This window comes from Hypomesus nipponensis, chromosome 23 (genome assembly GCF_054491055.1).
Source record: "Hypomesus nipponensis isolate SF chromosome 23, ASM5449105v1, whole genome shotgun sequence".
NCBI lineage: Eukaryota > Metazoa > Chordata > Actinopteri > Osmeriformes > Osmeridae > Hypomesus > Hypomesus nipponensis.
This window is the reverse complement of record NC_140383.1, coordinates 6919426-6935170: the sequence shown is the minus strand read 5'-3', so window position 1 is coordinate 6935170 and position 15745 is coordinate 6919426. Positions and strand designations below refer to the sequence as shown.

Below are 15745 nucleotides of genomic sequence, written 5' to 3'. Positions count from 1 at the left end.
AGACTGCCCTGCTCCCTGCAGCTCAGGGCCAGGATGGGGGTGGCCGTTCTCCAGGAGAACCCTAGAACCTCCAGAGGTCATAGGTTGAAGGTTAGAGGTGAGGATAGCATATGGAGAGCTGTGCATGCCATAGGGACATTCCTGCCACGTCCACAGAAATCTTTCTGCTTACCAGACAGGAAAGAGGAGATATGAAAATGCTATTTGTTACATGCTACCTCATCTCTTTGTCACCCTATTAAAATCAGACCATGAATGATTCACGGTAACACGTTCAGGCATTAACAGTGACGATCTGAGATTCGATCTGATCTGTAGTGCCTGGGATGTCTGATAGGTTTGGCTCTTAACTCCTCCACTGACAGAAAAAGGCTGACCTATCCCTGTTCACAAAGCATGCAAGCCTATTTGGTAGGCTCTGCTGCTAGGCTAACGAGGGCCGAGTTGGAGTATGTGGGTGGTTGTTGACATAGCCTGGCCTTGCTGACTGACTGACCCTGTGGTAACTAACCACGGTGATGTTCTCCGGCCAACTGGCAGTGACACCCCCCCCCCCCCCCCCCCCTCCAGATCTCTGTCTCCATCTCGGAAGTCTCCCTCAGCAGGCCATCAGGAGGGTGGACAGAAGAACAGAAGATGGAGAAATGGAGGAGGACTGTGTCAGAAAAGTCGAACAGACTGGTGTTCTTTTTTGGGGCAATTTCTGCCCAGTTCTCTCCATCTGTCCCATGTTCTTGGAGAAATGGTTGTAGTTCTGTCTTTACGTTTGCTTCTGATTGGGTTCATTTCTTAGGCATATACCCTGGATTAAATAAACTGCCAAATGTATTTTATTGAGGGAAAGCAATAACATTTTACAATGCAACCCCTATTTATATGACATAGCAGAGAAAACAGAAGTCACGGTAGAAGAACAGGGAGCTCTTTTACCAGCACTGTTACAGCAGTAGTCTCTCCATCCCCTCTCCTAACAGCACTGCCACAGCAGTAGTCTCTCCATCCCCTCTCCTAACAGCACTGCTACAGCAGTAGTCTCTCATCCCCTCTCCTAACAGCACTGCCACAGCAGTAGTCTCTCATCCCCTCTCCTACCAGCACTGCCACAGCAGTAGTCTCTCCATCCCCTCTCCTAACAGCACTGACAGCAGTAGTCTCTCCATCCCCTCTCCTACCAGCACTGCCACAGCAGTAGTCTCTCCATCCCCTCTCCTAACAGCACTGACAGCAGTAGTCTCTCATCCCCTCTCCTACCAGCACTGCCACAGCAGTAGTCTCCCCATCCCCTCTCCTACCAGCACTGCCACAGCAGTAGTCTCTCCATCCCCTCTCCTAACAACACTGACAGCAGTAGTCTCTCATCCCCTCTCCTAACAGCACTGCTACAGCAGCAGTCTCCCCATCCCCTCTCCTAACAGCACTGCTACAGCAGCAGTCTCCCCATCCCTTCTCGTACCAGCACTGCTACAGCAGTAGTCTCTCCATCCCCTCTCCCCTCTCTCGTGTTTTTTTGATTCTCCTCTCTCTCTCCCCCCCCCTCTCTATCTCTCTCTCTCTGCTGTGTGTCGTCTTCATAGACACATTAGAAGTTAAAGAGAGGCAACCCAGACATGTTGCGCAACCATGGGTAATTCCAGCTGGGCTGGGCATCCTGAAAAGAGCAAACACATGCCACTTTGCCCTGCTCAACTGTGTGTGTGTGTGTGTGAGAGAGAGTGAGAGAGTGAGAGAGTGAGAGAGTGAGAGAGTGAGAGAGTGAGAGAGTGAGAGAGTGAGAGAGTGAGAGAGTGAGAGAGTGAGAGAGTGAGATAGAGGGTGAGAGAGAGAGAGAGAGAGAGAGAGAGAGAGAGAGAGAGAGAGAGAGAGAGAGAGAGAGAGAGAGAGAGAGAGAGAGAGAGAGAGAGAGAGAGAGAGAGAGAGAGAGAGAGAGAGAGAGAGAGAGAGAGAGAGAGAGAGAGAGAGAGAGAGAGAGAGAGAGGACGCTTGTTAAGACACGGGTGCGTCACCCCCATAAAACTGTGAAACTCTTTTGGATTGACAGGAGTGTCACCATCTGACTTTCATTTATCTTAAATGAGACGCATGACTTAAAAAAAAATAGCAGAAAAGCAAACCATTAGTTGTGTAACTAGTTGGAAAGGTCAGAGATGAAAAAGTAGGCAGAATTTGACGAGCTGTGTGTGCCCAGTAAAGAATGTCAGGAGGGGACAGTTGTCTTCTACAGAGTAGCTAAGCTAACAGCTAAGCTGTCAGTTGGAAGGGTGCTGTTGACTTGTCTGTCTGCTTACTGTGGAGAGAAAGAGAGAGTTGGATAAGGAGTGACAGAAAGAGGAGTCAAAGAAGACAGAAGACAAGGAGGAAGAGAGGAAGAAAGGGGGAGATTATTCCCTAAGACGATCCTACGTCAGGTCAGATCACTGCATTCATCCGGTGGCCTCTCTCACACACTTGCTCTCATTCTCCTTATCTCTGTCTCTCCCCCAGTCTCTCATTCTCCCCCTTTGTTGCTGACCCATTAGGCATAGACATGGGTCAACTTCGTGGTCCTGGCCCAGTTTAACCACAGACTCTGGAGACAGTGTTCCTGGATGAGAAAAGCTTGTATGACATCCCTCTTTCCATCCATCCATCCTCCACCATCTTCACTGCACAGGATACAGTTTGTCCTTGAGTCCCTATGTCATTCCTAAGGGTGTGGAGAGAAGGTAAGTTGATGTTAGACCTTGCCTTGGGATAACTATCCTTCTGGAGGCCGGAGCAGACCAGACTCACTAGATAGACCAGCGCCAGTCTCTCTCTTCTGCAGAAGAATCCAGCAACACGAGAAGCAGTGACAACTACGAATGGCATTGATGTCATGTTGAAATTCATGCTCGGAAAATATAATCTCAGTCTTATATTTTCCCTCTGTGTTTTCCCTCTGTGTGAGAGAGAGAAAGAGAGAGAGAGGGCGCCAAGACTCTGAACACTTCCTCATGTCAAGGTCTGACTGGGGGAAGAATGTACAGCTGGGAATCAGGACCTGATATTTCTTCGATGAACAGCCTTTCAATTCTGATCTATGGTCCGTTTTATCATTATTCCCCCTATTAGGGTTACATTTACCAGACACTCTTATCCAGAGTGACTTACAGTAAGTACAGGGACATTCCTCCCAGAGGCAAGTATGGTAAAGTGCCTTGCCCAAGGACACAACGTCATTTGGCACGGCCGGTAATCGAACCTGCAACCTTCTGATCACTAACCCGATTCCCTTACCGCTCAGCCACCTGACTCCCCAAGTACGATTTGGGGGAGATCTGATGTTGGGTCAGTACCAAGTCTTAACTGTCCCAGAGTGTTGTTATGGCAACAAGATGTCATCAGCAGTACAGATAAAGAACGGTTAAAGATCCCCCTAACCCTGAAAAAAGAAAAGGAATGAAGGCCAAATGGCCAACCTCCAGACGAGGAGAAGAACCAGGTCTGTGGCAATATCTTTTGACTGGGTCGTGTCAGAGACAAGGTTCCAATAAAGAGGAGCAGAGCGTGTCTGGGTCCAGCGTTTGAAGGGGATTGTTGATACTGTAGGCCTGGCCGTTTGTTTTTCATTCCCAGAGGTGTTGAGAGATGTATTAAAACAGTGTGTGTTCTTGGCATATTTACGCCTAGGGCTGATATATATATGTGTGTGTTTGTGTGTGTGTGTATACTGATCTCAACCTGGGCTACTGTGCCGAAGCGACTGTTGCTTCATGTGTCACACGTGAGGTTAACGGTTCAACACGCTGTCGGAGCTCTAAACCGACAGCGAGCCTTGTGTCTGCTCCGTCCATGTGGTCTGGGCCTGTCTCCACTCACTCACTCACTCACTCACTCACTCACTCACTCACCTGAAGCAACGTCAAACAGAGGACCAGACAAGTTGAGACAGAGGCTAATGGTTTTAGTTGATTCAGACCTGTGTTTGTGTTCTTGTTGTGTACATTGCGTGTACAGCAGGTGTGTGTGTGTGTGTGCTCTCCTGCGGTTTGTAAGTTGTGTGTGTGTGTGCCCTCCTGCAGTGTGCAAGTGATGTGTGTGTGTGTGTGTGTCTGCCTTCCTGCGGTGTGCAAGTGCTGAGGAGGTGCTTCTGTATGGCCAGCTGGGAGTTCAGATCCCCTCTGATCCCCTCCCTCCCTCAGCGTAGCCACACTCACACACTGCCTGCTCAGCACTTTGGGACTTCACACACTACCACGCACACACACACACACACACACGCCATGGTAGTGGGAAGTCACACAAACACACTCACTTTCCTCACACATGTACTCTCTCCACGTTGGTTACCGGCTACACCTATGAAGTGCAACCTAGGGACAGTACTGTTGTTCTATTGGCTGTGTATACTAAACTGTTACACCTAACACATTAGGACTAGGAGTACAGCGTAACTATGGGTTATGTAATCAATAGTCTCTCATCTTTCTGTCTTTCTAGCTCAGCTGCAGTCTGCTCCTGCTCTCCATTATGGTGGTTTCCCTGGACTCCCCTCCCTCCCTCTCTGTCTGTCTCTCTCACTCTCCCTCTCTTTCTGTCTCTCCCTCTCTCATCCTCTCTCCCTCTCTTTCTCCCTCTATCTCCCTCTCTTTTTTTCACTCTCCCTCTCTCTATCTTTGTCTCCATCTCTATATCTTTGTCTCCCTCACTCTCTCTTCATTTTCTTTCTCACTCTCTCTCCACTCTCCACTCTCCCTGTCTCCCTTTCCCTCTCTTTCTCCCCATCTCTCTCTCTCACTCACTCACTCACTCACTCACTCACTCACACACACACACACACACGCACACTTTCCTCTCAGCTTCTGGATGGTGGGGCTGACTTTAAGAACATCTATGGTCGTTTGCGTGGCTGTTGTTTCTGGCAGGACACGGCTCTTCCCCGAGCCCCCAGTCAGACTGGAGGTGGAAACACGAGCCTTTTCCACTCCTCACCATCTGGGTCGGGTGTCGGTGAGACCGTGCCATTACAGTAATGGTTGCTGTGCGGTCTTGTACACTCGACAAAAACAGTTCGGCAGCTATCGGAAACTCCATGCTCGGCTAGCATGGGTCTTGTGGAGTCTGGTGTAGCGTACTGTGTGATCTTGAACAAAGGAGGTGGAATGTGCGCGTGCGTGTGTGTGACGCTGAAAAGGATTGGAGTTCAGAGTCATCTGCTCAAGGATGGACAGTCTCCTTCCTCTATCTCTGTGTTTGGGTGTGAGGACTCTCATAGTATGAGGACGGAATCATCTACAGAGGACTGATCCTGGGCCTGCTGGCGCTGACCCGGTCAGGGGTCATTGGAACAGTATAGTGTCATGTTGGGAACATTCCGGGCGTTGCATGCTCCTGTCCTGTTCTCCGCGTGGCCTGTAATACCCTCCATATGGGTAAGAAGCAGAGCTCCTGGTTCCAGATGGACTGCAACAGCTACAGGAATCCAATCAGTTATTTTGATGAAACCCAGATCGCCCCACCCTCCCCCATCACACACACACATGAACACTCACCAATACACACAAACACAGTTTTGTATGAAGAGCTTGTATGTATGTATACACACACACACACACACTCCACCACAAACTGTTTTGTTTGGAGGGCTGCTTTGGTAGATGGAGGGAGAGGAACGGGAGGAGTAAGTTGAAGACAGACAGACAGACAGACAGACAAAGAGGCAGACAGACAGACAGATAGGAAGGCTAACTTCCTGTGTGTGTTTGTGTCCGGTCAGTGCTATTCACAGTCAGGCAGTGGACTGTGTCCTGGCCTGCTGTTCTGCCACCTGTCCTTTTGTTGTCATGTGTCTCTCCGTCGTACAGTAGAGACCCCTCCATCTTCCTGTCGACACACACACACTTACTCACTCACACACACACACGCCTCCTCTGTCTCAGTGAAAGAGATGCCTTCTACAGTGGCAGGCTCTCTACCCCCCCACCTCTCCATTCAAGCATATGTGTCTAATTCATCAGCTCATTAATAGAGGCAGCACTGGTTCTCTTCAAATCAGGCCTACTTATTATGGCTCAGTAGGAATTATCTGGTGGACATCTGTTTGTCCGAGTGGCATTACAGACGGATGCTCTGTAAAAATAGAATGGAAACTAATGAAACCGACCTCTCTAGCCTAATTATTTCTACAATTATTTCTTGCCCTTAGATATGTGTCTACCCACTTTGTTTTTCTTAAGGAGTGAGATGGTGTACGCCAAGGAGAGTGGGAGAGAATTCAACTTATATTAGAGGAGGTTTCTACCACGAACCAGCCCTGGGGGAGTCAGCATGGGGCCTCTGCTGAGTTGAACAGGGCTGGGGAGTTCACGGCCAGCCACCTGGGTGAGCCGTGATACCCCCTCCTTACCCCCATGAGCTGGTGGGAGCTGAGCCACGTTAAAAATAAACTGTCTCACAATGCTCAGACACACTGGCTCCTTTGTTTGGACCTGCAGTAGGAGGTCACAGTGTGAGCTGGTTTACACACGCACCCAGGAGGCAGACCTGGTCACACACTGACCCAGCGCTGGCTGTGTGCGTGTCCAGAACTCTATTGTCTCAGTCAAGAGTGGAGGTGGGCCTGTCTCCTATATAGTACACTCATTTAGAAGACTTATTTTTTTTTTAATTCAAAGTGACCTATGGGGGGGATTTGAACCTGTGACCTATGGGGGGATTTGAACCTGTGACCTCTGGATCTTCAGTCAGTTGCCCTACAGCTGAGCTATACCCATCCCAGGCTCCAGACACCAGCCCCGTTAGTGTGTTGAGGTGCCCCACAGGTGCTAATCCTCGGGCTGTTTTTCATCTTCCTCAGACGAAAAGTCTGAAAGGGAAGCTTATTTTAAGAAGGGTAAGTTGATCCTAAACTTATACTTGTCACCCGGATGGCCACAAGAACCCCCAAGTATTTCCCTGCAAACAAGCAGCAGACCATAGCATCAACAGTGTTAGCGTTGAACAAACCCAGCTATCATAGTATGGGAGTATGAGTGTGTAAGCTTATTGCACAACCAGGCTTGGTAGCTGTTCACTTCTCTGCTCCCATTCAACATGCACAGCTCGACCTATTGAAGGACCTGCAGTATGTAAGACTGACACGCCAGGGGGGGAAGTCTCCCCTGGGCCCTAGAGGAGCTCTGTTAATTACCGTGTCAACTCGCACTGTGATGGAGGGCAGGGTCTGGCTCTGAGCCTCTGGATGCTGCCTCGCATTTGAAACCCCAATCTATTTATATCCTGGATGAGCTCCTTTTTGACTTTCTCCCCCTATGACCAGAAACTAGCCACCCAACGCTTGGTGTGACTTGGTGTGTATAGACTCTTCAGTGCTGTGCCACTCTGCTGTGCTCAGCAGCTGTAGTAGTAGTAGTAGCAGCAGAGTGCTGGCTGACCCAGTAACGTCTTCTACAGAGCCAGATAACATGAGCCCGAGACGGAGTTAGCTGCTGTCAGGGGAATTTCCTGCCTGCGTGTCTGCCTGCCCAAGATAGACTCAATTTCCCATCATGCTCCGGTGCCCATGCAGGGCGGGGACCCCGAATCGAGGGTTCAGTCTCCCCGCATTTGGCCAGGTCTGGTATAGTCGTGTGGTTGGGTTACTGGGTAAACGGTGAGGTGTTGGATAGAAAAGACCAATGGTGTTTGGGGGTTTTTGAGAGAAGGCTGCAGGCTCTTCTGTCATTCTTTGTGGTCCCCAGCTCTGGAGCGCTGGTGTACGTGTGTGTTTGTGTGTCGTATCCTGTTTGTGGGTCCTGCCTTCTAGGTCAGTGGTTGGCTGTTGTTCCAGCACGGTTGTGTGTGTGTGTGTGTGTGTGTGTGTGTGTGTGTGTGTTTGTGTGTTAGTCAGAGTAGGGTGGGCTGGCTAAATGTGATCTTCAATGACAGCTCTTCTGCAGTAAGTCCCTCTGTGTCCCTCTGCGGCAACTCCTAAGGATGTGTGTTTATGTTTGTGTGTCTGTGTGTGTGTGCGCGCCAAATAGCGAGACAGAGAGAACGACAGGAGTTTGGTGAGATAGTAAGATAATATTCATAGCTTGCTTGCATTCTAAAGGTTCCTCGTTCATTGACAACAGAGAAACTCAATCTCTCTTTAATGAGCCTTAGCTTGTTCCAACAAGGCTACAGTATTTATTCTGACAGCGACAAGCTCTTCATATAGTTCCATGGAAGCTCTGACTCAGACCTGACCATGTGAAAGGATTGTGGAAGCAGGTATATCCTGGCTTGTGGATGAAAATGTTTTGCCATCTTCAAGGTCTGTCAAGAGCACTTCAGTCAATTGGCACATCTTATCCTTGTCATGGATTTTATCAAAGTGTTTTGTCCAGTACAGCGGATCCCATTGCCACGACCTTCACAGGCGACTTCATTGAGACCAAACAATGAACAGTCAGAGAACACCAGCCTGTTAATCTACTGGCCTTTTACGTGTCATGTGGCGTGTGTGTAGGTGTGGGAGTGTGTATTGCATGGTTAGCTGTTCTTCTCCTCAGTGAAAGCAGCCTGTTAACACTTCCATGCCTCAGGCTGCTCCTATCTCTGGATCATATGCTGTTATTGTGTCCTACAGCAACATAATACTGTAGGCCTGGCTTGGTGCCCTGCACGCATGCACCCCTCCCCCTACCCACACGCACACACACACACACACACACACTATTCAAGCACCCTTGCCTGAGAGGATAACTTAATAGCTGTCAGGTGGAGATTGCTCGATATTCCCCCTGAAAACTCTTTACTTTAAGCCCCTCCAGCATGATAAATCACAAACTATCCTCAATGCCCGTGTGTGTCTAACTGTAGACACTGCTGTCATTCTGTCGTTTAAAATGATGTTTTAGTGTTCCCCGAAACTTGGTTAACTAGATCCGACCACACCGTCTCCTGCCTGTTGTCGTGAGTTGTACCCTGAAACCACATCAACAGAGAGGTGTGAGTGGGGCCGCTCGGGGGCGGGACACCTGTGGGCAGGAGAGGAGACTGAGCAGAAGACAGGAAGTGAAAGAGCAGTCTGTGGCCGGTGCTGCTGCGACAATGAGAACCTCAGACAGTCACAACATTTATTTGTTTGAATAAAGCCTCAGGTTACAGGCCCAAAATTGAATGAGGACTGCCAACTTAGGATTGGCTGTGAGTGTGGGTTGTGTGCTTATTATTGTGTGTTCTGACAGACCATGTGACTAAGTTAAGGCTCAGAAAGCGAGTCACATGAACTGGAAATGTTGACCCACATTCTGAATTGCACTTTAGTAGCTGTGACTAACCTGCTAATCAAACTTGAGACAGATTTTGTTATAGAAACAGAGAAATTGAGAAATGAACTAACTAACTGAATTAACTGACAAAACATTGTAATTTTTTGAAATACCACTATATTTGACTGTATGGTTGTGTATATCCGTGTGTCGGTGTGAGAGATTGTGTGGGTTTGTGATGTATATCCTGTTAGTCCTGTTAGACATTTTTAGGTCACAGCATCAGGCTAGTTGTCAGCTAATTGGTATGAAATAAATGTATAGTGGCAAGGTTTAGGCCTACATGCCACGCATGTGCAGATTGATTAGTGCCACCTGCTGTACTGTAGCTGGATGGCGAGGCCAGTTGTTGTGTGGACAGCTTCTAAGATGAGGGGACTGGGGATGGGGAGACACTGGGGGTGAGATTGGGGATTTACATGTAGTCATTTAGCAGACACTCTCATCCAGAGCGACTTACAGTAAGTACAGGGTCATTCCCCCGAGGCAAGTAGGATGAAGTGCCTTGCCAAAGGACACAACCGTCATTTTGCGCGGCCGGGAATCAAACCGGCAACCTTCTGATTAATAGCCTGATCCCCTAACCGCTCAGCCACCTGACCCCGGGATGAGGGAGACTGGAGTGTAAGGGCACTGGGAAGGAAGCTGGGGGGGACTGGGGTGTGAGAAGGAGCGGAGGCAGGGGGGGACTGGGGTGTGAAGGCATGGGGGAGGAGACAGGTAGAATAGTGTATCGCCTGATTCACGCAACGCTGCAGTCTGCAGCTCGAGCCTGTTTTGCAGGTGCTTTTCCCTTAATGAAACCAATTCCAGTACCAGAGCAGCTAGCATGCAGCAGCCATTCAGTGTTCCGCAGCAGTGGCTTCAGGGGAGCAGTCAATCTCTACAGTAAACCTTCAGCTGAGTCTGCACGACGCAGCCCACTGTTCTGTAGCAGTGGATTGAAACTTGGCTTTGCCTACAATCCACATGAATTACTGTCCTGCTGGCTTTAAATGAACTACCTTTCTCTCTCTCTCTCTCTTTTTCCCCCCTCTTCCTCTCAGGGTGATTTAAACAGCTGTTCTCCCAGGAGGATTGTGGACTGGACCGAACCAGGCTGCAGAACTACACCAAAGGTAAGCAGGTACCCCAGTAAACTTTCCTTGTCTCTTTGGGCGCCGGATGCACCGCAGTCAGTTCCGTGACCCAGGCTTGCCCATGTGCCGTATAATCAGAGACACGGTTTGGCACCTGAGAGGGAGAACATCATTCTCTCAAAACAGGATATTCCAACGGTTAACTTCATGTGAGCGGTAGAAGGCACTCGCTGCGGTGTGGAGACGATGGTTTACACCAGCCACACATCCACTGCTCACGTTTCTCAGCGGTGTGTCGCTGTCTCAGCTGTCAAACCCTGCTGTTCTTTCCACTAAGCGTTTTCCAGTCAGAAATACATGCGTGGCTGGATGGGTTTCTATCGGGGTGGAAAACTGGAAGCCTCCAGGGCTGGAGACTTCTGATCCCCCATCACACTACACCACCAGCGGAGCTCAAACCCAAGCAGACACACGCTAAGTCCTGGATCGACTCGTGGCTTTCGGGGGGGATAGCTCGCGTGGGAAGTGAAACCATGTGGGGAGCGGGAGGGATGGAAACATGTGGAGCTGCTTTGGGGCTGTTGGGAATGCTGCTGGGGTTCTCCCTCCTGGGGACGGTCCTGGAACTTCTGCCCTGTTATCATAGAATGGGCTGGGCTAGTGGTCCGTTCTGAACCCCCTCCCACTGTGCTTACACACACACGCACACACACGTACACACTCACATGGCACAACAACTCATCCCCTAGGCTTAATAAGATAGTCATTCTATTGGTTGATCCCAGTACAGGAAGAATGCAGTGCGAATGGAAAGGAGGATATTGTTACATAGATAGGTTTGGCACTACAATATAGACCCCCAACCCACCTCTTCTACTGCCTGTCCTGCACACACACACACACACACACACACACACACACACACACACACACTGTACACCGACCGGACGGGCCTGTCTTCACTCAAAGATAATGAGAGGGGACCCCAGGAAGTGAAGTCATCTCCATCTGGGTGATAGCCACTCCTGACTGCAGCCATACTTAGACAATTCTCTCTCTGTCATATGTATTCACGTGTCACTTACAGTATGTCAAGACTGAACCAAAGTTTTCATCACATCTTTTACACAACAGCATCACTGGTTGATTGCTGTTTAATCTCACCAATGACATTGTGTTAGGAAACAGACCCTACCACTGAGTGCTGAAGGTCACTGTGTTGCTAAGTGTTTTCAGTTTCTATTGTGTTGCTAGGGGGTGTCTGTGGGCTCTGAAACGACAGAGTACCTCCAGTCCTCCACCCAACGTTTTTTGGTCTAAATCTGTCCCACATCACAGCGTGAAGTGGGATATTGCGTGTGTGTGTTAGTGTGTGTCCTGTGTTAGTGTGTGTGCGTCTATATCGGTCGCGGGGCATGTCCTGACAGCTCTCTGTGGAGCACAGCTGCTGTGTAACGTGAAGCTGGTGGTACGGAGCTCCGCAGGCCGGCCTGCCTCCCCTGTCTCCCCCCGGCCCTGGCACATCAGCCCCCTGCAGGCCCCAGGAAGAGCCCCAGCATCAGCTCTCGCTGTGTTCGCTCCACCGTAACGTGTTGACCATCTGCCTGGAAGGGTGCTGTGCATATGTGTGTACTATATCCTACTGGTGGAGTGTCAGGGGCCTGCACTACAGCCTCTCCCAGGCAGGGTGAGTCATACCCTGGCCGGGCTCCCTCCACATCGCTATTGTTCTGCCGTTACACACACTTGGCTGGGATCTGACCTTAACAGCACTGGAGCTGGGCGTCCATCAGGACAGGATAAGATGGGGGGGCAGGGGGACAGGAAGTGATGTCATGATTTTAACAGGGCCTCGGGGTTGTGTTGTCATTTCTGTTGGTCCTCTCCTTGTCTCTCATGTCTTCTCTCTTCTCTTTTCCTCTCCCTCTTTTCTGCTCTCTCCTCTCCTTCATTTCTCTCTTTTAATTCCTCCCTTTCTCTCACATGAAAGATCAGAACAGTAGTTTTGACAGACCAGCCCTAGGCTTCCTCTGATTACATTAACCTTTCTATGGTTTATCCTGAAGGTTGGCGTGCGTGCTCATGCCAGCTGCTATGTTCTCCACACAGTACGAGGGGCCTGGACCCTCTGGATCCATGGAAAGCTGGAAGCTAGGTTTGCCAGTGTAGTGTGATACTGTGAACATGGTGTTACTGTAATGGTCTAACTATACATTGTAGGACGGAAACTACTCGAATCAGCTCCGTGTGAAGGCAGACATGAGGAGGAGGAGAGAGGAGGAGACAGACAGAGAGACCAAGGCTGATAGAGAGAAGCTGAGAGAGAGAGAGAGGCTGAGAGAGAGAGAAGCTGAGAGGGATAGAGAAGCTGAGAGAGCAGTATTGATTTATGTGTAGTTTGGAGTCCTTGGGTTACAGTGAGAGAGAGACCATGTAGACTGCAGTGTGGAGGAAGGCTGGACCTCACTGTCTCTTACTAGATCAATGACAATCCACTGGAGGGACACACAAATGCATGATAAGGCTTGTTACTGGTAGAGGTGATAAGCCGTCAATCTGGAAATTAATGCAAGCTCTCTCCCTCTGCCTCTCAATCTCTCTTTCTCTGTCCCCTCTCTCTCTTTCTCTCTCTCCTTCCATCCATTACCTAATGGAGGACTGAATGTCTGGCTCATTGGTCTGAGTGCACTTCGCCTGCCTGTCTGTCTACCTGCCTGCATGTCTATCACCAACAGTCAGGCATTCTACAGGAGCCGATGCATCACAACTATTACTAAAGAATACTTTAGTTTCTCAATTTCAGTCTCAGTTTTTGGGAGTTTTTTTGTGAATTGTTAAGACAAGAAGACAGTCAGCCTTATTTAGATTCTGGAAAGAGTTAAGACAGATTCAGTATAGATGCCTGGGTCTTACACAGTCCACATGCCAAACCGCCCTTGTCTATTAAAATGGGGATCTTTGTTTTATGAGGGACAACATCTGCTCTTAGTCAAGTCTAAGAGCTACCATCATTCTATTGTCATATTAGGTTGTGTTGACCAACTGCCTTGATGACACTTGACCCTTGATCTTTATTGCTGAAGTGTATGGTACCGGTTTGTGTCTGTATGAGTGCACCGTGGACAGAGCACACAAAACAGCTTCTCTGCAGAGTCCCAGGCTGACTTGGCAACCCTCTAGCATTCGAGGCATTAGTCAGCCCCCTACACACACACACACAGAGAGAGAGAGAGAGAGAGAGACACTATAAGTGCAGTGTGAATCCTCAGGCCCATTGTGACACTGCCAGGGCCGTGGGGGAGGTGACGGGTGAGGGGGAGGGAGCGAGGAGAGGGATGGTGGGGGGAGGGAGCGAGGAGAGGGATGGTGGGGGGAGGGGGGGAGGGAGCGAGGAGAGGGATGGTGGGGGGAGGGGGGGGAGGGAGGGGGATGGTGGGGGGAGGGGGGAGGGGGATGGGGGTAAGGGGGGCTGGGTGCCACCAGGCATGCCGCTTATTTACGGTGGCTAGTTGTGCGTGAAAGATGACATTAGAGCTGCCTCTCTCTGTCTGGCTGGGGCTTTCTATTACCCCACTCCTGCCTTTGTCTCTCCTCACTGCTCTCTCTACTTTTCTCTCCCTCCGATGACACGCAGCCTTGCGGCTCCTTTATCCAGCAGGCAGGATGACTGACAGGGGACAAGTGTTTCTGATGCTGGATTCGATTTTGTAATTCAAGCCACCATGGTGTTCGAAAGAGTTTGTATGGTATATTTAGATTGAAACTAGTTGAAACCTCTGAGGTTGAACGTGACTTGGCTTTATTAAGCCCTGCAGAATGATAGACATTATTTTAGACCGTATATCCTCGAGGAGAATCATTCGTCATTCATAATGAATGAAACGTTTTTGGAAGTGAGTGATGATTCATTGTTGAGGCCACACATGAGTGAATGTGTGTGGTTTTAATGTGGTTGGTCAGAGAGTTGGGAAATGGCTGCTGCTCTAGTTGTTTACAGAACATGAATCACCTGCATCCTGTATCTGGCCCCGGGAAACCTTAATCTCAATACACACACACACATCTCAATACACACACACACACACACACATACATACAGATGCACAAACACATGCCTTCAAGAACACGTGCAGACACACACATACTGGACACCAGGGTGTGTTTTCCTGTGCAGTGTGACTGTGGTTGATTCAGCAGATGGTCTGGGGTTCAGCCTCCCTCCTGACCCCTCCCACCATTCCGTCATGTTGGAACCACCAGAGGTCATCCAGTTGCAGTGTGGAGGTCCAGCCAGGTTCTCACAGCTGGGCCACACCCTCACAGACAAACAGTTTCCCTCCTTCCTCCTCTGAATGGACCTCTTTCATGACTGAGAGCAAGGCTTTTGGCATTGGATAAGAGGCCTTGTTGTATGTGTGTGTGTGTGTGTCAGTAGTGTGTCGGTGTGTCTGTGTATGTGTGTGTCCGTCACTAGCGTGGAGAGTTCAGTGACATAGTCTGTCTAGGAGCCTGCCTGTGCCGAACAGACCAGTCCAGAGTGACATGAGAGATCCAGGGAGCAGCCTAAACTTTGTCTTTGTTTATAGTATCTTCACATCAGAGCAGATTAGAGAAGGTCTGAGGGGAACTTCAGACTGTCTCCTCCCATGTGTTTTAGGAAAGGCAGAGGAGGAGAGGAGACCAGGAGAGACCTCTGAGATTCCCCCCTTCAGCCAGACTGTTTACCTAGGAAGGTGGAGACATGGAAACTGGAGGCTGCAGCTCAACGGCAAAACTGACGCGGAATAATAACACTCCAGCCATTATGAACTCACATGCTTATTTGGAAGAGGAAATTAACAGTGGAGGGAGACTCTGGGTGTGTGTGTGGGTGTGTGTGTGTCACACCCAACTGGAGTGTGGAAACCTGGACTCATCATCAAAAGCCTCCATATAGACCTGGTGAGATGACTGGGAGACAGAGAGGGCCTTATAAGAACCCAACCGCAGATCCTGCATGACTATGGAGGAAGCAGGACTGGCCTGGCACAGGATAGTTCCAACTAACCAAGCCCCACCACTAATCCACCTAACCAAAACTCCGGCAGAGGGGCTGGCGCCGTAAGAAGAGGTCCCAGAGCAGCCCCAGAGCAGTACTATAGGGCTCTGTACTAGAACAGTACTTGACCAGGACTAGAGCAGTACTAGGGCAGTACTGAAGCAGAACTACTACTAGGGCAGGACTAGAGAAGCAAGTTGCAGGTGGGATGGTGGAGCAGCTAGGTGTGGTCAGGTTCAGGAGAGGTACAGGGTGCAGGTGGGACAGGTGCCATTTGACACTGAGCCCTCGGGCTTCCCATATCTCACACCCTCCTCCTCCCTCTCTTATACTTTGTCAGCAACTCCCGTAAATGGACTGGAGCTAAGGTGAGG

At 49.7% G+C, this 15745-nt stretch overlaps 1 protein-coding gene across 2 annotated transcripts in view; it reads left to right on the top strand.

Moving 5' to 3' along the window:
* raph1a (Ras association (RalGDS/AF-6) and pleckstrin homology domains 1a) overlaps window positions 1–15745 on the top strand; it is a 46470-nt gene that overhangs the window by 3103 nt on the left and 27622 nt on the right. For both annotated transcript variants that reach the window (XM_084689386.1, XM_084689387.1), the window contains exon 2: window positions 10301–10372. In XM_084689386.1, coding sequence (XP_084545512.1) covers window positions 10301–10372 — 72 coding nt within the window. The remainder of the gene's footprint in view (window positions 1–10300; window positions 10373–15745) is intronic.